Source organism: Microtus pennsylvanicus, chromosome 2 (genome assembly GCF_037038515.1).
Source record: "Microtus pennsylvanicus isolate mMicPen1 chromosome 2, mMicPen1.hap1, whole genome shotgun sequence".
Classification (NCBI taxonomy): domain Eukaryota; kingdom Metazoa; phylum Chordata; class Mammalia; order Rodentia; family Cricetidae; genus Microtus; species Microtus pennsylvanicus.
In genome coordinates, this window is record NC_134580.1 from 141901214 (window position 1) to 141925449 (window position 24236).

Below are 24236 nucleotides of genomic sequence, written 5' to 3' on the forward strand. Positions count from 1 at the left end.
AAGGCCAGCTACCTTACAGAGTCAGTCTTGGTGACTCCTAGCAGGGCCCTCTGAAGGCTGGCAGTGTAATTGCTTACTTGGGATCACACAGGCACAAAGGCCACAGTATATGCTCTACACCTGTCAACTCCCAAGTCCTTGAAATGAAAGGTTATGATTTTCTTCCATATGATACTTATAACCGGGCACAATGTCATAAGCCTATAATTTCAGCATCTAGGAGATGAGGGCAGGAGGATCAGGAGTTCCAGGTCATCTTGGCTGTGGATTACATAATGAATGCAAAGACAACCGGAGATATATGAGACTGTCTCACAAACAGGCTAGAGAGACAGCTCAGCAGTGAAGAGCACTGGTAGACTTTCCAGGGGCCTGAATTCAATTTCCAGCCAGCATCTACATGGTGTTCACAACTGTTTCTAACTTCAGATACAGGGCATAGTGCTTTCTTCTGGTCTGTGTGGGCACCAAGCATAAAAGTGGTGGACACACATACATGCAGGCAAAATACCCACCCATGCACATAAAAATAAAATTAAACAAAAGCAAAGCACACCTTTAATTACAGAACTTGAGAGGCAGAGGCAGGTGGATCTCCTAAGAGTTTGAGATCAGCCTGGTCTAGACAGTGAGACCCTATCTCAAACAAACAAACAAACAAACAAACAAACAAACAAACAAACAAAAAAACAGTTGGCCAGTGGCGGCACATGCCTTTAATCTCACCACTAGGGAGGCAGAGACAGGCGGATCTCAGTGAGTTCGAGGCCAGCCTGGTCTACAAAGTGAGTTCCAGGACAGCCAGACTGTTACACAGAGAAACCCTGTCTCAAAAAAACAAAAACAAATCCCAGCACTCGGGAGGCAGAGGCAGTCGGATCTCTGTGAGTTCGAGGCCAGCCTGGTCTAGAAAGAGCTAGTGCCAGGACAGGAACCAAAAGCTACGGAGAAACCCTGTCTCGAAAAATCAAAAATAAAATAAAATAATAAAAAAACGAGTTCCAGAGAGAAACTCCAGAAACACTTGAGTTCTGAGGGTTACAGATATTAACTTGTTTGTCTATACAGTAATCCTCTAACAATGAAGTTGATCAGTAAAACATTTCCATTTTTGCTGGTTTTGGAGACAGCATTTCAAGGTGCATCCTTAGAACTCACTATGTTACTCCAGGCTGGTCTGCAGCCTGCAGCGATCTTCTTGTCTCTGCTGCCAGGAGCTAGGCATGTGCCACTGTATCTACTGAAATTGCCACATTTCTCTAAGCCAAATTTACAAGTGCTAGCAGCTTCACAGTGCTCAACTTAATGCTACTGTTTTTAGTGTGTGTGTGTGCACGCACACACTTGCAGGATCCTGCTCTCCAAACTCCAACATAATGTTAGCCTCATCTTGTAGCAGAATAACTTGGCATATAAAATCAAGTAGCTTGTCAAAAGCAAAGCCTATCCCAGCAGGTGTACTACAGAGCCTGGGTCCTGACAGGGCCCTTGACGGCCTCATTTCAAGAGGATACTCTTCACCAGCAGCATCAGACCTGCAGACAGATAAAGGTCTGGTCTGTGGCTTCTGCTGGAGTTGCCTCCATGTGCTGAGCATCCTCCGGGCAGCCCTACCTGCACAGGTCCACTCATGAGGCTGTCCCAGTGCTGGGGCGAGATGTACTTCTCCAGGTACTGCTCCCGAACGACACCATGCATAGTGCATTCCAGGGTCTTGGCCCCTTCAAGAAGTTCTTGCTCTGATTCCTTCATCCCTGTCACAATCTGCCAAGAACAGAAAGAAATACGATGAAGAAACATTCTCTCCCAATGCTAGCCTCTGCCCTGAGAAAAAATAAAGAGAAGAAAGAAAATACAAGAATGAATAAGAAACCGGGCGGTGGTGGCACACACATTTAAGCCCAGCACTGGGGAGGCAGAGGCAGGAGGATCTCTGTGAGTTCGAGGCCAGCTTGATTTACAGAGCAAATTACAGGACAGGCTTCAAAGCTACAGAGAAACCCTGTCTCGTAAAACCAAATAGAAAGAAAGAAAGAAAGAAAGAAAAGAAAGAAAGAAAGAAAGAAAGAAAGACTGACTAATAAACACACCAGTGAGTCGACGACAGTTTCTCAAGTACATCATGCGGTCTTGAAACCCACGGACGAGGGTTCAATGGCTGCCCAGGCAGTTAGCAGGGCAAGCAAAGGAGGACCCAGTAGAAACAGGCCCCAAGGTGCTCTAGATCAGACTTCAAGCCTCACAGCCTCTTTTCCTCCTTGATAATAAGACCTGGGTTTTTTTTTTCTCTACTTGTTTAAGAGACAGGTTCTTGCTACATTGCCCAGGCTGGTCACAAACTTCTGGTTTAACCAATCCCTCCTGCCTCAATTATTTCCCTAATAGCTGGGAATAAAGGTTGATGCCACTGTACCCAATTATTTATTTATTTATTTATTTACTATGTATACAATATTCTGTCAGTGTGTATGCCTGCAGGCCAGAAGAGGGCACCAGACCCCATTACAGATGGTTGTGAGCCACCATATGGTTGCTGGGAATTGAACTCAGGACCTTTGGAAGAGCAGGCAATGCTCTTAACCTCTGAGCCATCTCTCCAGCCCCCCAGTTATGATTTTGATTGGGCACCCTGGTCAGATAAAAGATACATGCACCTTTAATCCCTGCATTTGAGAGGCAGAGGCAGGCAGATCTCTGCGTTTTGTGGCCAGCCTGGTCTACAGAATGAATTCTAGGATATCCAGGACTACACAGAGAAAACCTGTCTTGAAAAACAAAGACACTTCATAGTAGGCTGTATTGTAGATAATTGGGGGTAGCAGACGGAAGGTCCTGGTAGGGGCAAGAAATGAACTTTTTCACCCTTTGACTTGAGCACCAAAAGATTAGCAGAATGAAAGGCTAGAAGGAAGCTGGTCCTTCAGAGGGCTGAGAAGTTTGCCAGAAAGCAGCTGCTTTGTTAGGTGGGTTGCTTAGCCCCTCAGCTATTCCAGTGTTGGGACTTACGCTCATGTAGGCCCTTCGCAGGTGCATGGGGAGATTGCGGCGGAATTCCCGCTTGTTCCTCAGCTCCCTCAGGGTGAACTGCTTCAGGATTTCACTGCTGCTCCTTCCACCCACTCGCACAATGCTGGTCTTCTGACACCTGTAAATGCCTGTGAAGAAACACGCAGTATTCCAGGGCTGAAAAGAGCAAGATACTGACCTGACCTGGTCCAGATGAGAGTTGTGTGTTCTAGGATCTTATCTCAATTGGTCCCTTAGGGAGCAAACCTGTGCTTACAGAATGTTCACTCCACTTGTGTGAGGAGGCTACAAATAAAGTGTGGGCTGCCAAGCAGGAAAGTGTAGCACTTAAGAGCATGATGACAGCCTGGCGGGAAGGAGTCAGATCTGTGGGATTATTTCGGGGGGTTAAGCTAGCTGGGCAGCTGGAACAACAAGCAGCTGGTGCCTCCTGTTACAGAATGGTGCCCAACATGGGCTCCAGGCAGCCAGGGCTACACAAAGAAACTCTGCCTCAAATAAACAACAACAAAAGGTGTAAGGCCATGACCTAAGACAAATGGAGAGAGCGCTCCGGCTTTAAGACTTAAGGCTGCAGAGCACAAGCGGATGGTCAGGCACTGAACTGGTGGCTGCTCTGTGTAAGACCAGAGACAGCAACAATGTCCCTGTGTGGCTACAGTCTGAGTAAGTAAGAGCCCATCTCTGCAGCTCTAGCACAGCAGCAGAAGCAAATGGCCAAGACCTGGGGCCCATTCCACACATGGAATGGCTGCTTATATGGAAACTCAGCTTTTGATCTGCTTTCCACTGCTCATTAAACCACTGATCCTAACACCCACAGCTCTACTGCTGAAGGACCTGCTGCTGGAAACTCCAGAGGATCTGAGCTGGCTGCTAGGCAGAGTCCACCAGGGCTTACATTGGTGGAAAAAGCACAGAGAAATACAGAGCAAGGTATTTCAAAAGGAAGGATGCATACTTACTTATTCATTGGAGCAAATAGCACTAAAAAGATTTATTTTATCTTTATTTTGTCCCCTGGAGTTGTTACCACAGGTAGATTGGAAGGTGTTCAATGTGGGTGCTGGGAACTGAAGTCATGTCCTCTGGAAGAGCATGCAGCCATCTCTCCAGCTCCTAATGAGTACTGTCTTGAGTGACTAACATGTTGTGTAAGTACAGGAAGAATATTTATAGCCCTTAATGTTTAGAGTCCATAGCACAGACCAAAAGGAAAAAAAAAAAGAACAAACTGGGCTGCTCTTCTAGAGGACCTGGGTTTGATTTCTAGCACCAACACAGCAGCTCACCACAACTGCTGTAACTCCAGTTTCAGGGCCCTGGATTCCCCTTTAGTGTCTGACAGCACTAGGCATTCACGTGCTATCACAGACATACATGCAGGCAAGCGCCCAAACACATGAAATAAAAATAAATTTTCTTCAAAAAATCAAAATTAAGGGCTGGAGATATGGCTCAGTGGTAAAGAGCACTGGCTGCTCTTCAAGAGGTCCTGAGTTCAATTCCATCTCACAGCCATCTTAATGCGACCTGATGCACTCTTCTGGCCTGCAGTTATACATGCGGGGCACTCATACATAAAATATAAACAAACAGATTTTTTAAAAATAAAAATAAAAAAATACAAAAAGAACAGAGAAAAGGGACATAACCTGGGCAATGGGGCAAGTGTACTCGAGACCCGAGTTGGTACAACCTGGGTTGAATGCACTCAAGCTGAGTGGGGAAGGAAAAGGGGATAGCTAAAGGAGAAGAATCCTTGAGGACTGAAAGTGACTGAGGCCCCTGGGCTTGGGAAGCAGAAAAAAAAGACAGAGAGCTCACGGCCCAGTACAGGGAAGATCAGTCAGCCATGCGTCTCAGGGGAACTACTAGACAAAGACTAGAAAGCCACTAAGGTTGCTGACATGTCGTGTGTGCATGTGCCTGCTTATCTGTGCACGTGTGGTGCTAAGGATGGAGCCCAGGGTCTTGTGATGCACCAGGAAGTGCTCCTCCACCGGGCTGTATCTCCAGCCCCAGTAGAAAACAACTTTGCATGGAGACATTTATTACCTTCTAGAAACTGGTCCAAAGCATGATTAGTATAACATACAACCAAGATGGGGAACTTCTGGGCACTAATTTGCCAAACAGACTCGTTGCGCAAAAGGGCCTGAACAATTTTTAGACCCACGTAAGTTTTGCCTAGAAAAGAAAAAAAAAAGACAAGTTACAAAATGGACATTTTTTTCAGTTTAATATTTTTATTAACTTAAAAGGTGAACAACTGTTTCAAATCTTGTTAAACATATTCATCTGAAATTTGCTTACATGGAGAAAAGACAGAATTTCAAATACCAGTCCACTATCTGCTTCAAAACATTCTCATTACCCAGATATGTTGGCACAGACATGTAATCCCAACTCTTGAAACAAAAGAGGCAGGAGGATTGCTGTGAACTCAAGGTCAACCTGGACTTCATAGTGAGACTCTTATAAAACAAAGAATTATTCCTCCTTTTTCCATGAGAATGCATTGGAAGGCAAAAGATTTTATAATGCTATATGAGCCGGGCAGTGGTGGTGCACACTTTTAATTCCAACACTCAGGAGGCAGAGGCAAGTGGATCTCTGGGAGTTCAAGGCCAGCCTGGTCTGTAGAGCGAGTTCCAGGGCAGGCTCCAAAGCTACAGAGAAACCCTGTCTTGAAAAACAAAACAAAACAATCAGCTATAAAAACAAAAAACAAACCAACTTTCTCTTTCTTTGTTTCTTGAGACAAGATTTCTCTGTGGAATGGCCATGGCTGTCCTGGATCTGCCTGCCTCTGCCTTTCTTTTCCTTCCTTTCTTCCTTCCTTCCTCCCTCCTTCCTTTCTGAGACAGGCTTCTTGTAGTCCAGTGTAACCTGAAATTTACCATGTAGCAGACACTTTTCTAGAGCTAGGATTATAGATGTGAACCACTGCTTGATTATTTGGTGCTGGCTTCGTGCATCCCAGCCATACATGCAACCTGTCTAAATTACATGCCCAGCCTACATGAAAAATTCTGCTATCTTTCACTTTTAATTCTAATAATGAAGATAGAAGGCACAAGTGGTCATATTACAGTTAAATAACAATACTCCAGGAAGCCTTGATTTGTTTCCATAGTTACTCCAAACCATGCCTTCCCCTTTCCACATCCCTCTCCTTACAGGAGTCTTGGGCTGCTGACTCCTGTCTGTGTGCACACTTCACTGACTTACAAGATGGGGACTCTACAAGTAACAACTGCCATCTCATCGTCCTGCCTTAGCCTCCCTGTCATCACAGGATGCCAGTCTCACAATTTAGACCCTGTAAAAGGACTAACAGATTACTTAGAATAAATTATTTATTTATGTCGGGACAGTGTCTATGCTGCCCAGGCTGATCCTCACCTCTGGAGCCCAGGTGATCCTCCTATCTTCCAAGTAGCTACTACAGCAGGTATATGCTCACTTATAAAACATTTTTAAAAATCCATTTGTTGTTGTTTTGAGGCACCATGTGGCCTTGAACTCTTGTTCCTCCTTAGGCCACCTTCCAAATTGTAGATTCACAGATGGGTCACGGCAATGGCTCAATTTTTTCCCCCCTCTCAAGACAGGGTTTCTCTGTCCTGGAACTTTACTCTGTAGACCAAGCTGGCCTCACACTCAGAAATCCGCATACCTCTGCCTCATAAGTGCTGGGAGTTTAAAAAAAAAAAATCTCAGGGCTGGAAAAATGGCTCTGTGGTTAAGAGCACTGGCTGCTCTTCCAGAGGACCTGAGTTCAATTTCCAGCAACCACACGGAAGCTCACAACTGTCTGTAACTCCAGTTCCAGATCTGCCATCATCACACAGACACGCAGGCAAAACACCAATTCGTATAGAATAAAGATAGTTTAAAAAAAAACTTAAAAAAATTTAAAAAATACATTGAGATGGTTTGAAATGTAAGTAGCACAGATGAGTCTGCTGGAGAGTCTTGGAGCCACATGGTCTTACTGGAGTAATCCACGTTAGGATCCCTGTGTCCCCAAGCCCATACAGGGACAGGGAGCCTCCTTCCTTCCTTCCTTCCTTCCTTCCTTCCTTCCTTCCTTCCTTCCTTCCTTCCTCCCTCCCTCCCTTCCTCCTTCTTTCCTTCCCTCCTCTTTCTTCCAAGATTTATTTATATATGTATACGAGTACTCTGTCTTCCTGTACATCTGCACAACAGAAGAGGGCATCAGATCCATTACAGATGGTTCTGAGCCACCACCATGTGGGTACTGGGAATTAAGCTCAGGTCCTCTGGACCTGTGCTCTTAACCATTGAGCCATCTCTCCAGTCCCTCTTTTATTTATTTATTTTTTTAAAAAAACATACAAATAGCCGGGCGATGGTGGCGCACGCCTTTAATCCCAGCACTTGGGAGGCAGAGGCAGGCGGATCTCTGTGAGTTCGAGACCAGCCTGGTCTACAAGAGCTAGTTCCAGGACAGGAACCAAAAGCTACAGAGAAACCTTGTCTCGAAAAAACAAAAAAACAAAAACAAAAACAAAAAAACCCCATACAAATAACAGCAAACTCTTTTCAGTGTTTATTTGCTTTTTCCATCAATGTATGTTGGAGATAGTTTCCTGTTGGTACACAGAGACACATTCCACCTGCCTTTGAACAATTTTCAGTCAGCTCCCCCTTTTCTTTCTTTTTTTCTTGGTTTTTTTGAGTTATGATTGAGTGCTGGGATTAAAGAAGTGCTCCACCACCGCCCAGCTTCTTTTCTCTTTTTAAAGACAAGGTCTCATGTAGCCTTGGCTAATCTCAAGTTTATTACATGGCTGAGGCTGGCTCTGAACTCCTGATTTTCCTGTCACTGGGCGCTGAGTACAGAGATCAGAGGAGTGTGCTGTCAACCCAAGCACCCACTGCCTGACGACATTCACATTGTTCCCTATCTTATCTGAAAGGATCTCACCAATATATTCCTGGCTGGCTTGGAACTCACTATGTAGAACAGGCTGACCTCATACTTAGAGATCAATCTGCTCCTGTCCCTCCTGGGATAACAGATTTATGTCACTATGCTTGGCTCTTATGTGGTAAATTCTTTTTTTCTTCTTTTCTTATTTTATTGTGCATTGATGTTTTGCCTGTATATATGTCTGTGTGAGGGTGTCAGATCCCCTGGGAACTGAGTTACAGACAGGTGTGAGATGCCATGTGGGTGCTGGGAATCAAACCAGGCTCCTCTGAAAGAGCAATCAGTGCTATTAAACAGTACGCCATCTTTTCAGCTCCTGTGGAAAACACCTTCCATATGCTTTTTGTAGACTATGGTATACTTGGGTCTGTGATGAGGGAAAAATGCAAATACTTCATTATTAGACTCAATAAAGTCATTAGCAATTGGCCATAAATTAAGTCCAAATTTCTACACTGTGTCAGGCTAAAGTAGACAATGTCCTTAAAAGCTTCAAGCTGACTGAGGGAACAACAGGAAAATCATTTCAACATGGTACAGGGAGCAACTGATTCTTCCTTTTGTTTTCTTCAAATAGTACATTCAGAGTCCTTTAGCAGACACCAGACCCATGAGATGCAACGTCAAGGGAAAGAAACAGGACTCCTACCTTCCTGGGCTGTCCACACTCATGGTGGAAAGATAACAGTCACACAAACCACTGTAAAATCGTGAGTGTGGCAAAGGAGAAATTTGAAACCAGAAAAACATGATAGCTTCTGAACTCACTGAGGCTGGGTAGCCTTCTCCAGAAAGACAGGTAAAGAAAGAGGGTGACTGTACAGGCAGGCTGCCCAGTCTTATCAGTGAATGAAGGCCAAGGTCTTCTTCCAGCAGAACAGCTTAGATCAGTGGACAGCAGAGATATGTGGCAGAAAATGATTGAAAGTAGGTAATGGCATTGCTGGGGGAGGAAGACAATGTTAAATCCTGGCTGCCTCTGTAGGCCTGTGACGGACAGGGAGACTCGGGAGGAGGGAGAATCTTGGAAATTCAGCATGCTTTATGCTTCCTCCCTCTTACAGGAGACACATGCTGGAATTTTTCACTGTGTCTGTGGCTAGTGTGTAAATTCTCTGGGTCTGAAACGATTACTAAAGTGCACTCATTCAAGTGACGGTGGGAGAAAACGCTGCTTGCAGCACGTGGGTTCACAGTGCCCAAGACACCGGGGAAGAGCACCAGAGACGGCAGAGAAGGAACATGAGGAGTCCCATACGTGCAGATGCGTACAGCTAGGAAATTAAAGATGGGGTATTTGGTAATTTTTGTTTTGTTGTTTTTGAAACAGGGTTTCTCTGTACAACAGCCCTGGTTGTCCTGGCACTCGCTCCCTCGACAGGCGGGCTCTTCTTTCTAAGACAGTGTCTTGCTGGATGAGAATTGAACACAGCCAGGCTCACCTCAGCCTTCTCAGTGCAGAGGTTTACAGTTCTTAGTCACTACTAATGTCATGGCTTTAATCATTTCTCTTCCCCCACACCCTTTTTTTTAAAAAAATATTTATTTATTTATTTGTTATGTATACAATATTCTGTCTGTGTGTATGCCTGCAGGCCAGAAGAGGGCACCAGATCCCATTCCAGATGGTTGTGAGCCACCATGTGGTTGCTGGGAATTGAACTCAGGACCTCTAGGATGAGAAGCAATGCTCTTAACCTCTGAGCCATCTCTCCAGCCACCCCCCCCACCTTTTTTTAAAGACAGGGTTTCAGGCCAAGCAGTGGTGGCACACACCTTTAATCCCAGCACTCAGGAGGCAGAGGCAGGCAGAGCTCTGATTTTGGGGACAGCCTGGTCTACAGAGCAAGTTTCAGGAAGGCTCCAAAGCTATAGAGAAACCCTGTCTCAAAAAACAAAACAAAACAAAAACAGACAGGGTCTCATGGTATACAGCCCTGGCTGGCCTTGAACTCACAGAGTCACCTGCCTTTGCTTTCCAAGTGCTAGGATTAAAGGCATGTGCCACCTTGCCTAGCTTTTCTTAATTTTTTTAAAATTCATTTTTAAAGATTTATTTTTAATTATGTGTGTCTGTGTGGAGACATTATATGAATGTACAGTCGATCTCAGAGGCCAAAAGAAGTAAGTCATTGGATCTTCTGGAACTGGAGTTATAGGCCAGCCTGGTCTATACTGTGAGATCTAAGACAATCAAGGCAATATAGTGAGTTCCTATCTTAAACAACAAAAACCAAAGCTGCCGGGCGGTGGTGGCGCATGCCCTTTAATCCCAGCACTCGGGAGGCAGAGGCAGACGGATCTCTGTGAGTTCGAGGCCAGCCTGGTTTACAAGAGCTAGTTCCAGCACAGGAACCAAAAGCTACGGAGAAACCCTGTCTCAAAAATCAAAAAAAACAAAACAAAACAAAAAAAAAAAAACCCAAAGCAACAACAACAAAATTAAATTACAAATGTCTATTTTTCTTGATACAGCAATGGCTGTCTCTTCTGCACACACAGAGTGGAACCGTGCCACACAACTCATGATACGCTGATACAACAGTCTATGAGTACTGTGCTGGAGTCTCCACGAACACAGCTCATACAGTAATAGGAAACATCTCCGTGACAACACGAACAGAGCTGACTACAGGACGGTGTTACGGCAGGAAAACTGAACCCAAGTGTATGTCCCTGGAAGGATACACAGGAAAATCGTTTTTATCATTTGCTTAAGGAAGGGACTGGGGTGGTGGGAGCCAGGGACTTTTAAAATTATGAGCTGCTATTTCTTGAAAGGTAACACTAAAATTAGTGAGCCAGAAAACTTAACATCTCAAACGAATAAAAACCTGATACCATGTAGCTTGGCCTGAAAAGACTGACACCACCCAGAATCCACACTGGAAAGGAAGGACATCACAGCCGAGCACCAACACGCCCCTTCCTACATCTGCACGTGTTATTCCTTTAGAAAGAGACAGCTCTCTGCTGGGCCGTTACTCCCAGCACTAAGGAGGCAGAGGCAGGCGGATCTCTGTGCTTGAGGCCAGCCTGGTCTACAGAGTGAGTTCCACAACAGCCAGGGCTGCACAAAGAAATGCTATCTTTAAAAGCCAAAAAAACAAAGAGAGAGAGAAAGCTTTCTAGTCTGCTTCATGAATTTTTTGTTTTGGGGACAGGGATGGAGTTCCAGCTGGCCTGGAACCTTATAGTGGCAGGAAAGCCATAAAGTCCTAATTGCCTGTGGAGGCCCACAGAAGTGGATCCGCATCCGTTTCCACCTTGAACTAAAGGTCAGACAGTTCAGACCGTCTGACCTAAGGTGTAGCTGTAGGAAGTCTTACACAGATACAGTGTGGTTACTTAATGTTTAGGGTATTGAAGAGGTAATTACATTTATTTGTTCTTTATATCATGGTAAAGGAGCCCTTTACCTCCCTCCCCTTTCAAATTCGGGTAGATAAGGACAGATTATTCACTGGATGCCCTCCCAATTCTATCTCTTGTCTATTTCTTTCCTCAATCCACATTCCCCTGCTCTGGAACGTGTACAGACCCGTGGGGCTGGACCCAACAGACGTCACCTCAACACGGGACAGACCCAACAGTCCTTAGCTTCTACCTCAAGAAGAATGCTGGGATTGCCAGGCCCACTTCATGAGTTGTTTTTTAAACAGTCCTGGCTGTCCGGGAACTCACTATGCAGACTAGGTTAACAGAGACTGAACTCACAGAGAGCAACCTGTTTCTGCCTCCTGAGTGCTAGGATTAAAGTTGTGAGCTACCACACTTGGCCTCATTTTTTTTTTTTTTAAATCATGAACTGCCTTTTCTTCATTACTACGTTAAAGACCTACCTCTGCTTCCTTGGCTAGTTCTGAACATGTTTTTGGGAAGTTAATTTAGCAGTCTTTGCATATCCATTAGCATAAATATGCTCAAACAATATTACATACAAGTCAGTGTATACAAGCACAGTCTTATGTTTGTTGTTAAATAAAAAATGTATACATAAACTCAGAAGTACAGATACAGGTCAAATGCATGGCTAAGCACAGCTACTACCCCAGAGCAGGATAGGAATGTATGTGGGGGTCCTGTGTGAGTGCAGCAGAGAGGAGCCAGGACTCTCCATGTAAGCTACCCAAGTTCAAGTTCCAGTCCCAGGTCTGCTCACCTGTGTGATCTTCAAAACACCCCACAGCTCTTAAGAGGTAGTTTAACTGTTCTTTTACTTAGTTTTTCCACTGCAAGTTGATTTTATTTACCCAGTAGGGCCGTTATGACGATGAACTAACATACGTAAAAAGCAGGTCAAATGGTGCCTGGCACATCATGGTATGATAATCTATTCACTACTACTTAATTTAAAGCAGCATAAAGCCAACAAACTCTCTCTGACCCCAGCAGTCTTCCTGCGATATTGAGATTCTGGTCCATCACTACGCTTGCCTATGGTCTCCACTGGGAGTTACTACGAGTGGCCATGTCATGAACAATATTCATTGCATTTCAGGGGAAGTATTTCTAAATGAGGCATTCTAGAAACCTAGAGCGACATTTCCCTTGCCTGATGCTCTGCGAGCCTCTTACCTGTTCCAGGGGGTCCTTGAATGATAGCCAGCTCCCTTGTGAGAGCAAACTGTAAGGCTTCCATCTGGGAGTCATCCAGCTTCAGTGATTCTTTTGAGGGCCATTGGCCAAAGTCTAAGACATTAACTCTAGAATATCGCAAGACCTCAGCACCCCTCTGACGCTCCCCATTGGCTGAGGGGTTCTCCATTAGTTGGGTGAAATCATATCTGCCACCCATTAGCAAGTATCTTGGCTCCTTTACTTGGGAGTCACACTCCACAATGTTCCTCTGGAAGGGGACATCTTCCTCCTGTATCTCCTGTAGTCCTTCTAGGACATGTCTGTAAGCCTCAAAGTAGGCCGTTGTCTCTACCATGAGGAAGGAGTCTGAGGGATGGACGTCTGCGAGCAGTTGCTGGCTCTGCTCATTGAAACACAGCTGGACAATCCCTCGGCAGAGATCTTCGTGCTCCCGGTTTGAAACAGTGGCAAAAAGAAACGTCTCAAAGTTGTCCTTGGACATGCACACTAATGACCCATATAGGAGTCGCTTGGAATTCTGCCACCGAACAAACTTCAATGGTTTTGTGTCAAACTGCACTTTGTACACAATGCCTGATGCTGAGCACATCGGGGTGATAATCCTAGCATCAAAGTAGATTCGGATGTCATCGAACTTCCTCTTCCTCAGACACTGGTCCTCAAAGCTTTGTAGAAGCTCCAAAATGCCTTCTCGAAGGGGTCTAACAAAATCCTCTCGCAGGAGGCGGAAGTGAGTGTCTAGGTAGACAGCGGTGCTCTCGTATTTCCCAGAAATGATGTTGGGGCGAAGGAAGGGCCTCTCATCCAAGTGCACTTCGTTGTAGGTGGGGTAGATGGGCATGGCCCGGTAGCTCTCAACCTGGCCTTCTGCCTCAGACTGCACTAGAGTATAGGTGTCCACTTTCAAAGTGCCCTCTCGTCTCTTTTCCTGCAGATGTTCAATGATGATCTGCACCTTCTCTAGATTCTTCTCAGTCTCCTCTTCTATGTCAACCCCAGAGGCTCTCAAAGCATTAAGAGAAGCTGGCAGGAGAGAAATGAGCATAGAAGTTTCTTGCACGGAGCTGGCGGGAAAGACACTGACGAGGTCCTGGAGGAGGGAGATGATGTTGCTTAGGTGTTCTGGATACTGGTTTCGAACGTCAGGGATGGGCTCAGTGATCATTCCCACCACATAAGCCGGCAGGCAGACTCTGAGGAACTTGGAGTTGTTCAAGATGCCCAGCACATGCAGGATGCTCTGACGGTCTATCTTGGAGCTACAAGCCTTTCGGAGAACTTGGCAGATCAGCTGAAGGAAGCTGGGTTTCATGGAAGAATAAGAAAGCAGCTCCTTGAGTCCTACACTTGTGGCAAGTGTGATGGCCACTTCAGAGGGCTCTTTCTGCAGGAGACTCTCCAGAAACTTGTAGCCAAGTCTCTTCGTCTGCTGTGGCTGCTCTGCGGGCTTCTGCTGTGGGGTCCGCCACTGCTGGAAGTTGTCGCTGGACCATGGTGGTCTGTGGTTCCTACCCTCCTGGTTGTCATTTCTCCTCCTGGTATCATTCTGGCCTTGTCTCTGGTCTCTAGTTTCATCACTGGTGTGCCCCTCTTGGTTTCTTCTTCCCTGATGTGGGTTCCTGCCCATAGCCCTAAATCTCTCTTCCCTCAGTCTAAAAGGAACAGGAGGGTTGCTGGACCTGGGATGCCTTCCAGCATGGTTGGTTCCGCCTCGGAGTGCACTGGCTGCTGGGTTACTGGTTTGATTTCTAGCTCTTGGTGGTAATTCTCCATCTATAGGGCCTAAACACAATGGGGATGTTGGGTTAAGCACCAAGTCAAGAAGTGAGGAAGTCCAGTAAAACAACAAAGAACATACTTCCATCCTCCAGAACAAACAAGCAGCTCAGATTTTGCTCGGAGAGATTTAGAAAATTTCTTGGCAAGGACTGAGAAATGGGTGGCACAGCAGTTAACAGCACACACTGCTCTTCCCCAGTTCAGTTCCCAGCACCCACACCAGGTGGTACAAAACTACTATAACTCCAGCTCCATGGGGATTCAATGCCTATGGCTTCTGCAAGCCCCTGCACACAGGTAGTATACATAGTCCAGATAGACAGACAGACTCTGTGTATGCTGAGCTAAAAAATACTTAAGTCTTTGCTGTTGTTTTCTGAGACAGGGTCTCATTATTTAGCCCTGGCTGTCCTGGAACTCACTTTGTAGACCAGGCCAGCCTCGGACTCACAGAGATCCACCTACCTCTGCCTCCCAAGTGCTAGAATTAAAGCTGTGTACCACTCCACCCAGCTAAGTCTTCTTTTTTAAAGTTTCTTGTCAAATTGCATAATAAATAAAAAACTATAGAGCCAAGTGTGGTGGTTCATATGTGTTATTCCCAGAGACTAAGGCGGAAGGATCAGGAGTTCAAGGCCAACTTGGACAACCCAGTTTCTTAGAAACTAGCTTAAGCTACATGGCAAGACTCTGGTAGGGGGGCTGGGGCTGTGGTGTATCAGCAGTGGTAGTACACTTGCCTTGAAGCCCTGAGTTCTATCCCAATGCTACAAGAAAAGATGATTACTATTGCAGTGTAGATTATGAAAACACTGTTTTCCTCAAAGAAACAAGAGAGAAACTGGATGAGCACCTGCTGAGTGCTTGCTACATGTTAGAGAGTAAATGAAATATTTTACTTGGTGTCTCATGCTGAGGCCTAACTTTCCGAGGGTTCTAGTCTTTGGCCAGCAAAAAACAAGTCAGCACACAACAGTCAAAGAGCAGCTTAGCTCCACCACTTCCTCATTGTGGAACCTTGTATAATTTCTAGGTTTCTCAGCATCTGACTGCTTTGGATAAAATGTTTATAAAATGTCAGATAAGGCTGGGCAGTGGTGGCTCACACCTTTAATCCCAGTCCTTGGCAGACACAGGCAGATCTCTGTGAGTTCGAGGCCAGTTTGGTCTACAAAGTAAGCCAGGGTTGTTACATCGAGAAACCATGTCTCAAAAAGCCAAAAAGAAAAAAAAAATCAGGTAAGTACTGGAGTACTGGCTCAGTAATTAAGAGAACTGGCTGCTCTTCCTAAGGATTTGGGTTTGATTCCCAGTACCTACATGGCCGCTAGCAACTGTCTATAACTCTAGTTCCAGGAGATCTGACACCCTCACAATGTATATCAATGCACATAAAATAAATAAATCTTAAAAATAATAAATAAAAGTAATTTAAAAATGTAAAGTAAATATTGCCAATGTATACCTCAATATTTCATGTAGACATAAACATGGGAAATTTATTTGAACACATATTTATTTAACATATATTATAAAATGCTTGGAGCTGTTCTTAGGACTGTCCTGTGGTTCCTGTGGCTACTCTACAAGGACAAGTGGAAACAGTGACGGAAACTCTACCCGACCTTTGCCAGCACAGGAAATGCAACTTGAATTAAAAAGAGGAAGACAGCACTCCCTCTTCCAAGACGTTTTTTATTTTAATGCCTAACCAACAGACTGTAGAGAAAATGAAGTACGCACATCCAGTTTCCTTACAAGAAAATGAAACTTAAACTTTGATTCAGGAAACTGAAACTCCGAACTCAGGTTGTGTGTTATCAGCCACTCTTCCCCTCCCCCATCTATTGCTGTCCTCACAAAGGAAGCCAGAGAGGGAGGGTGGTGTCCCACAGTGCCTGGGGCCTGGGAGCCAGCACCCTACGCAGGGGGCTACCTTTGCTAGATAGACAAACTCACAATCCCTCTTCTTTGCTCTAAGGCTGGTTCCAGAGATACTTACTTTAGCAGAGTGGTATGGAATTTACAAAACACTGGCTGTGCAAAATTTCACAGCTAGTTAGGAAAGCTACAAATACATGCAATACTTAAGATGATGGACCATCTCACTATATCAGATGCAGAACACACTTAGCTATTTTTTTGTGGTTTTGCTTTTTGATACAGGGTCTCACTGTGTAATCCTGATTAGTCTGGAATTCACTACATAGAATAGACTGGCTTAAAATGCATACATAGAATTTGGTGCCTCTAACTCCCTACTGCTGAGATTAAAGAGATATACCACCATGCCTGGCTAGGTACTTTTTTTTTCTGAAATAGGGTCTAACCCAAGCTGGCCTTTAAATTTTTTAAAATATATAATTTATATATATATATGAATGTTTTGTCCCACGTATGTCTATATGTGCATTAATTCTCATAAAATATTAATATTTAGAATATGATTAAAATAAGAAATAAGAGCATTATATTTATTAAGTTGGCATTAAATTAAAAAAAAAAAGTCAAGGTCAGTGAGACATCTTTTTTTTTTTTTTGTGGTTTTTCGAGACAGGGTTTCTCTGTGGTTTTGGAGCCTGTCCTGGAACTAGCTCTTGTAGACCAGGCTGGTCTCGAACTCACAGAGATCCGCCTGCCTCTGCCTCCTGAGTGCTGGGATTAAAGGCGTGCGCCACCACCACCTGGCTCAGTGAGACATCTTAATAGATAAGGGCACTCACTACCAAGCCTGAAGATCTGAGTTTAGTTCTGAAGACCCACACGGCAGAAGGAAAAACTCTCTGACTTCCACAGGACGGGCACATATACACATAAACAAACAAATGTCATAAGTTACTGACTGGTTTGCTTTTAAATTTCCTAATGATGCTATTAGAGATTACAAAGTAGTTTTCAGTGACCCCAAGTTTCTACTGGACAGCCCTGTTGCAAACCAGGGATCATGTTGTTTTCACATGCCATCACTTGTTTCTTCTCACCCTCACAGTGCCAGGGACCAAACAAGAGCCTTATGTGTGGCAGGGGGTGAGGCAAGCACTCCACCGCAGAGCTGAACCTCTCGACCCGGGTTTTTAAGACAAGGCTTTATTATGGAACTCTGGATGGCCTTGATCTCACTGTTCAGCTGGCCTCAATCCCTCAATGCTTCCATCTGATGGCATGGCAGGCCTCCCATCAGTACCCATTCACGGCTCTCAGAGGTAGGAAGTTTTACAGGTCATTTGTGCTGTAGCTAAGGTCTTGTTTGTTTGTCTGTTTGGTTTGAAGACAGGGTTTCTCTGTAGCCCTGGCTGTCCTGATACTCTGTTGACCAGGCTAGCCTTGAACTCAGAGATTAGCCTATCTCGGTCTCCCATGCCACCTCTGCCTGGTTTCCTTATTTGAAAAACACAGGCTTTTCCTTTCCACTGGGTAGAACCCTGCTTACCTCTGTGGTTAGCAGGGGGATTCCTGGGCCTGGCTTCCAGATGTGGTCTTCTGTCTTCCATGTCTGAGCCACCGGATCCTTCTACATTCACCTGACTTGAAGTTATCTGTAACAGCACAGGCTGAGAATTACCAGTGCCCTTCAAACACAGCAAACGCCTAAACACCGTGAAGCCAGCCTTTCTGCCTGTCCATGTTAATGATTTATTAACTAAGAGTAAGTTAGTAAATGCAGATTTTAATCAGAGGCACAAACACTCATCCTTGTGGATTCCCAACCATGATATAAACTAAGTTCACAATTTAGGCGATTCCAAGAGATCCAACAGTGCATTCCTGGGCTCTCCCTGTACCTGCTTGTGGACAGAGTGTCATCAACTCCCAAACTACTGTTTGGTTTGCCTTCAGCAAAGTTACTTAATCCATTGCTTAGGTTTCGTTTCCTTTCTTACAAAATGATTGCTGGGCAAAAGGAGCCGTGTTTGTCAATTCCAGACTCGATACTAGCCAGCTAGAGAGTGCACGCCCACCCTTTCATCTCAGCTCCTGGGAGGATCAGAAATTCAAAACCAGCCTCCACTGAATCTGAGTCCCACGTGGACTAGGAGACCCTGCTTCAACAAAGTACTAAAGTACCCACCACCGTACCTGGCATTCTTACGACACAGCAGTCTATAAATTCCTGCTCCCTACAGCTTGGAAACAAGGAAACATTGGTGCTATTTCCTGGGGACCAGCCAGAAGTCAGCAGTTCTCACCCTTCTTCCATCTCGATAATTTCTGACGCTGGGGGAAGAGGAAGCCCCTTCAGGGAACTTCTCAATATAACTCACGCATATCATGTGGGTGCAAAGGGGGGTGGGGTGGCGGTGACTCAGTTCCCAGCAAAAGGATTTTTGAGACTGTCCTCACAGTTTTAAAATATTCATAGTTGGAAACTGTGAATAGATTTGGCATTGTATGAGAGGTAGCTTTTATTCTTATCTGAAAAAGAGTCTCTTTTCTTCCCGCTGGGAATATTTTTGTGGTGTCTTTTCTTCTCAGCTTACCAAACCCTGTTCTCTCACTGCAGGCTCAATGGTTAGTGTCTGTTTTTAATTTTTCTGGGAAGAAAAATTTCTTCTTCTTCATTTTGAAAAACACTAAAATAGAATGCCAGCAGTTTGGGAGTGTAGAAGAAAAGTGCTAGAAAGGGAGGGGCACACAGAAGAGGGGACTGCTTTGTTTAGGGTTTTGAGGGGATCAAGGCAGGAAGGGCAGGAAGAAGATCCGCAATGGTTAAGCTGTTGCCAGGATAGAAATTAGGGAGCGGTAATTATGGGGTAAGATGAGAGAGGTGGAGCAAGAGGTGGCAGCTGGATTGTTTCAAGTCAGAGAAGTCACCACACCATTCATCCCTTAGCGCAAGCTGGAGAGATCTGGGGGCTTCTAGAAGTGGGCAGAGCTTAGGGCATTCTGCAGATGCTAATGAATGCAAAAGGAATGAAGCCAGAGGCAGCGGATGGCTGTGGCAGAAGTGGGGACAGACAGGGATGAGAAACGGAGGTGGTGAGATCACCAGGATGGGGACTGTGGGGATGCAGTGGAGAGCTACTGCTGGTGAGTTCACGGGATGCTCAAGAAGTCTCCTAGGGGTGCCTGGGTGCTGAGATGAAGGGGCACTGGGGGGTGCAGGGTGGTGACAGGTGAGCTGAAGGGGGGGAGGGTGGCAATGGCAGTGGCTAGGGACTCAGCAGGTGATGATGGGTGCTGGGGGAGGAGATAGAAACTCTGACAGAGCAGGGATTTAGGGGTAATGGGGCTGCTGATAACTGGTAACAATACTGAGGATTGAGGGGGATGGTGAAGCTAAGGAGGGGGAGCAGGACTCTTGGGGTGGTGAAGACAGTGGGAAAAAATTCTAGATGCTGAGGGTGCAATGAGAAAAAAGGACAGGTAATCCAGGGATGACGGAGAATTTAGGGAGCAGTCAGGGGCTCCGGAGGCTGTAGGGGAACTGAGGGAGCAGTCAGGGACTCCCGGGCTATAGGAGAACTGAGGGGGCAGTCAGGGACTCCCGGGCTATAGGAGAACTGAGGGGCAGTGAGGGACTCCCGGGCTATTAGGAGAACTCAGGAAGCAGACAGGACTCCGGGGGTTGTAGAGGAACTGAGGAAACAGACGGGACTTCAGGAGCTATATAGGGGAACTGAGGGAGCAGACAAGGACTCCGGGGGTGATTGGGCGCTGAAGGAAGGGGACAGGGACTCTGGGGACTATAGAGGAACTTAGGGAAGGCGGCAGAGACTCCAGGGGCTATAGGGGAAGCGAAGCGAGCAGGGACCCTGGCGGGACTGTAGGGAGAATAGGGGGAAGGGGACAGGGACTCTCTGAGCTAAAAGGAAACCGAGGGAAGGGGACAGAAATTCCGGGGGTAATGGGGACGCTGAGCAGGGCAATCAGGGACTTCAGGGCTAACCTGACACCGGCCCGAGGCAGAGTCGGGCACTGGTGATCGCGGCGCCGCAGGAGCAGGTGCGGGATGGGGCGGAGGCCACTCACCGGCTCTGGCGCGTCCTCCACCGGGATAGCACTGAGCTCCGGGCCCTGGCAGGTCGCGGCCCCGCCCGACGCCGCGCACTTTCGGTTTCCAGTCCCCGCAGCCCCTGGGCGGGGCGAGGAGCCGGGTGGGCGGCCCGGAGGAGGAGGTGGAGGCCGCACAGGACGAGGAGGCGGCGCCGCCGGCGCCAGCGAGAGGCCGGGCCGAGCTCGGCGGTGCCCCCGCCCTCGGGGCGGGCGGAAGGGCGGTGTCGCCTCAGCCCCCGCGGCGGCGGCTGGACTGACGGCTGCCGTGGGCGCAGCAGACGGGAGGGCGCGGCGGGGGGCGGGCTGACTGCGCCCCGGGCGGCCGCAGGTCTCGGCTGGCCCCGGAGCAAGGGGGACGCGGCGGGCGGCTCGTGCGTGCCAAGAACGACATGGCGCGGAGGCTGAGCAGCCCCGGAGGCCCAGTGAGCATGGGGAGGGGCTAGACGCGGGAGGAACTACCATTAGCGAGCTGGGGCCTGGCAGCTCGGGACTCTATTTCCCAGAGGGCATAGCGGCCGAGACCGGAAGCGGCGCGCCTGAGGCCCAGTGCGCAGGCGCTCGATTTGCCTTGGTCTATATAAGGAAGGTCGGCTCTCATCCTCGTTCTTTCGTCCCTGAGATACTTCTTTCGCAGTGTTGTGCGTCATGTCTCGTCCTTGTTGGAGTAATGTTCAGATGGTGAGTTGAGGCCCCACGGTACAATTTTCTGTTCATCTTTTGCCAAGTTTATGCTGTGGTTGCTGTAATTGGTCATACTCTCACGGTGTGACCTGTCTAGCGCCAGCCCCAGCTTGACCTTCGGGGAAGTGGTTTAGATGGAAAAGACGCCTTCTGGTTGGGCCTGAAAAGCACTTGGCTGGTGTAAATGATGACTTCGCTTTTTTCCCCGTCATATCGACAATGCTGATTTCTTAAACATTTTTGCCAGTTAATCCTGATACGCCAGCCCCAAAGGCCTTAGTCGGCTTTGTTCAGACCGAGGCAAAATGGCGATTGACGCCTTTGTTTTGCAGGTTGGCATGGTTAAGCGGTGCAGAACAGGGGTTGGAGGGAGAGGAGACGTCACCTTTGGGCCTCCAGGGAGATGAGACTCCGTCTATGATCTTCGACTTCATAATTTCTTAAGGTGCGATTTGTCTTATGGTTTAATGTATGAAACACGTGCTTTTAAGAGCCTTTTTTTGGGCTGTGGTACGGAATTCAAACGCAAGATTCAATGCTGGGAGTAATAGGTTTGGACAGTGGGAATGGGCACGTGTCTTGCCTCTGAACTTTTCCTACTGGTAAATCCTAATGAATGGATAGATTTAAGAGAAACTTGTAGAATGCCTGCTTTCAATTTACATTCCTTCTATACCTCCATTTCTAGGGGATGTAATCTGTGCTTGCAGATCCCCCCCTAGTTGGTTTATTTTTTGGTGACTTGAGTCAAATGAGAGATGCCTAAGGAAAGGGAATCTCGGTTGAGAGAGAATGATCCCGTGAAATTGGTCTGTAGGCAGGCCTGTGGCACATTTTCTTTGTATTGAGATTGTCTAAGAAAGTTATAGCTTGAGTTCACGTGCCTGTAATTTCAATGGAGCATTTTTCAAAGTGGTGTGATCGTAATTCTCACCCAATCTGTTTAGGTAGAATTTGTGCTCTGGGACAAGTGTCCTAACATATGCTAAGTCACGGCACTCAGGAGGTCCAGGCCGATGACCAACTTGAGGCTACTGCTGTATGCCTTAGTGGGACAACACAGATTATTTGCACGTGAACAGTGTACCAGCCGAGTCAGTTGTGCACTTAGGGTTAGTTAGGTTTATTGCTGCACTCGGTGGCCCTTGAGCGTGTTACCCACCGGTATTGGGGAACAGCCAGCTTTCCTGAGGGACATTCTCGTGTAGGTGAAAGATTCCTGGACAATGCAATGGAGAAGGACATTTCAGAAATTACAAACTTTGCATTTGCAACTGTCATTTGTAAGGGGGATCCTGTCCTACTGACTATCCACACGTGCAGGACTAGGCTCAGGGGTTTCCAGGCATGTATGATGACAGAACTTTTTTCCCCATCAGATCGACCATGTTGATCACATCTTCTAAGCCAGTTTGCCTGACATGCCTGTATGAGCAGCGCCTGCTGCTGCTGCATCTCGTGGTCCAGGCAGCTGATTTGTTTTACCTGCATTTTGTCTCAGGTTTGCTGGTGGCTGGTAGGCATTGAATGGAGGATGAATTCTGGAGTGGGAAAGGACTGGTAAGTGGTTTACCCCTCCCCTGGGCATAGAAGCTCTAAGTTGTCTTTCAGTACAGAGTTGTTTGTGTTGACATAAATTTGGCTGATGCAGCTGATGACATAACTTTTTTCCCCGTCAGATCGACCCTGTTGATCTCAAACTAATAGCCAGTTTTGTCTGATGCATTGGCCCTGGGAATAATTTCTTGGTTTGGCCTTGAGCTGTTTTCGTTTATGATAATGGCTTCATCTATATACTTTATACAGGCCTGAGGTTGCCATGGATGCCAGTGTGTTCTGATCTTCCTTGATTTCAATGTCCTGAAACAGGTGAGATTTCGGTTTTGATGGTTCTGAACCAATTCTGGAGATGTTAATAGGTGTGTGAACTCTTTTTGGACATCTTGATGTTCTGGATGCCGTTGAGGTTCCCAGTGGAGTTTTTCTTTGGCCTTTTGAGCTCGCATTAAGGGTGCATTCATTCATTTGAACACCATGTTTGAAGGGGGGGGGGTGTTTCAACAAAAATTTTGCCCCTGGTGTCTGATCTTAAATCATAAAAAATGCGGGCTTCAAGCAGATGCAGTTCATATCAGGCAAGACTATCAACCTTTTGTTTTCTGTTTTCTTTTTAGGTACTTCTAGAAAACAGATCAGCAGTTTCCGGCTGGCCCAGTCCCATAAGGATTTTATACATTTGGTCCCAAGGGCTGTGTGTGACCCGAAAAGGACTTAACTTTTTAGGTTGGGATGTGGCGTGGTATGCACTGCTATTGAAAATACTGAATGGTACAGACCTATCTGTAGAAATAAAAATCTGACCGGGTATCTGTTTGCATTTATTTGCTTCTGGGTGGGACCAGCAGCTGCTTCCTGTGAATATAACGTCAGTGTCAACCAAGTGGGACAGTACCCTGGAGTTAGGCCTGTTAGTGGCCACCCTAATGCCAACTTTATTGGCGGTCAACCTGGTTGTGGGTAACCTTTCGCAATGGCCTGGAGTGGGCTGAGTCCACTCCTAGTCATTGGTGATTTCACCTTGATTTGCCAGGGTGGCCTTTCATGTCAGCCCCATGCTTATTTCCAGGGTTCACTTTCATAGGGTCTCGCCCTCTTGTGCCCTAAGTGGGTTCTGCTTTCAGAGCTCTACAGCATCCCCTTTTCTGCGTAGAATCCAACATTTCTCAGTTTGGATCACTGCTGTCCCTTTAATGTATCCAAGCATCTCAAGTTGCTTTCCAGGGTCATTCTGTGGTGCTTAGTAAAGAAAGCCATGATTTCCTTTACAGCCATCAAACAGCTTTTGGGATCTCAGGACACTTCAATTCACAGTGCTAAATCTAGACACCCTATGCTCCCAGTCCCAGGAAAGCTTCCTGTGAGCCAGGCTGATGTCTGAATTTCAGAAGACAGCCCTAGTTGATAGTGAAATCTGTTTTGTGGAGTCCAAGGATCTTAAAATTAGAAGTGACTGTATTTTAAACATGGTGTTTCTGAAAATAAACCTGAGAGCTACTTTGGAGCTGAGTGGGCCATGGGCTTTTACAGGTGCAGCTGCCCTGTGAATTGGTTAGTGCAGCCCAGTTTTTCCCGATTTACATAATGACCACCATGCTGCTTTTTTAAAAAAGTTATCCGCCAGGCTCCATAC

At 46.4% G+C, this 24236-nt stretch overlaps 1 protein-coding gene, 1 long non-coding RNA gene and 3 other non-coding genes across 7 annotated transcripts in view; 4 read left to right on the plus strand and 1 right to left on the minus strand.

The window, feature by feature from the left end:
* Positions 1 to 20845, minus strand: part of Znfx1 (zinc finger NFX1-type containing 1) — a 32095-nt gene extending 11250 nt beyond the window's left edge. The window contains exons 1-6 of one of the 3 annotated variants that reach the window (XM_075963121.1): positions 20342 to 20845; positions 17802 to 17907; positions 12569 to 14374; positions 5086 to 5217; positions 3007 to 3155; positions 1615 to 1764 (exon numbers count right to left, since the gene is read on the minus strand). In XM_075963121.1, the coding sequence (XP_075819236.1) occupies positions 1615 to 1764; positions 3007 to 3155; positions 5086 to 5217; positions 12569 to 14374; positions 17802 to 17907; positions 20342 to 20827 (2829 nt within the window). In that variant the 5' untranslated portion in view covers positions 20828 to 20845. Of the gene's footprint in view, positions 1 to 1614; positions 1765 to 3006; positions 3156 to 5085; positions 5218 to 12568; positions 14375 to 17801; positions 17908 to 18448; positions 18587 to 20258 lie in introns of those variants that run through there. The other 2 variants (XM_075963122.1, XM_075963124.1) reach the window with 2 other exon arrangements.
* Positions 20846 to 20904: 59 nt separating this feature from the next.
* On the plus strand, positions 20905 to 23411 carry LOC142844532 (uncharacterized). Its single transcript, XR_012909737.1, has 5 exons — positions 20905 to 21043; positions 21379 to 21491; positions 22548 to 22606; positions 22853 to 22915; positions 23221 to 23411. It is a non-coding gene; the product is annotated as an uncharacterized LOC142844532 (long non-coding RNA).
* Positions 21221 to 21312, plus strand: LOC142845309 (small nucleolar SNORD12/SNORD106). Its single transcript, XR_012909869.1, has one exon. It is a non-coding gene; the product is annotated as a small nucleolar SNORD12/SNORD106 (small nucleolar RNA).
* On the plus strand, positions 22388 to 22475 carry LOC142845310 (small nucleolar SNORD12/SNORD106). The gene has a single exon (XR_012909870.1). It is a non-coding gene; the product is annotated as a small nucleolar SNORD12/SNORD106 (small nucleolar RNA).
* On the plus strand, positions 22688 to 22776 carry LOC142845308 (small nucleolar SNORD12/SNORD106). The gene has a single exon (XR_012909868.1). It is a non-coding gene; the product is annotated as a small nucleolar SNORD12/SNORD106 (small nucleolar RNA).
* Positions 23412 to 24236: the final 825 nt, after the last annotated feature.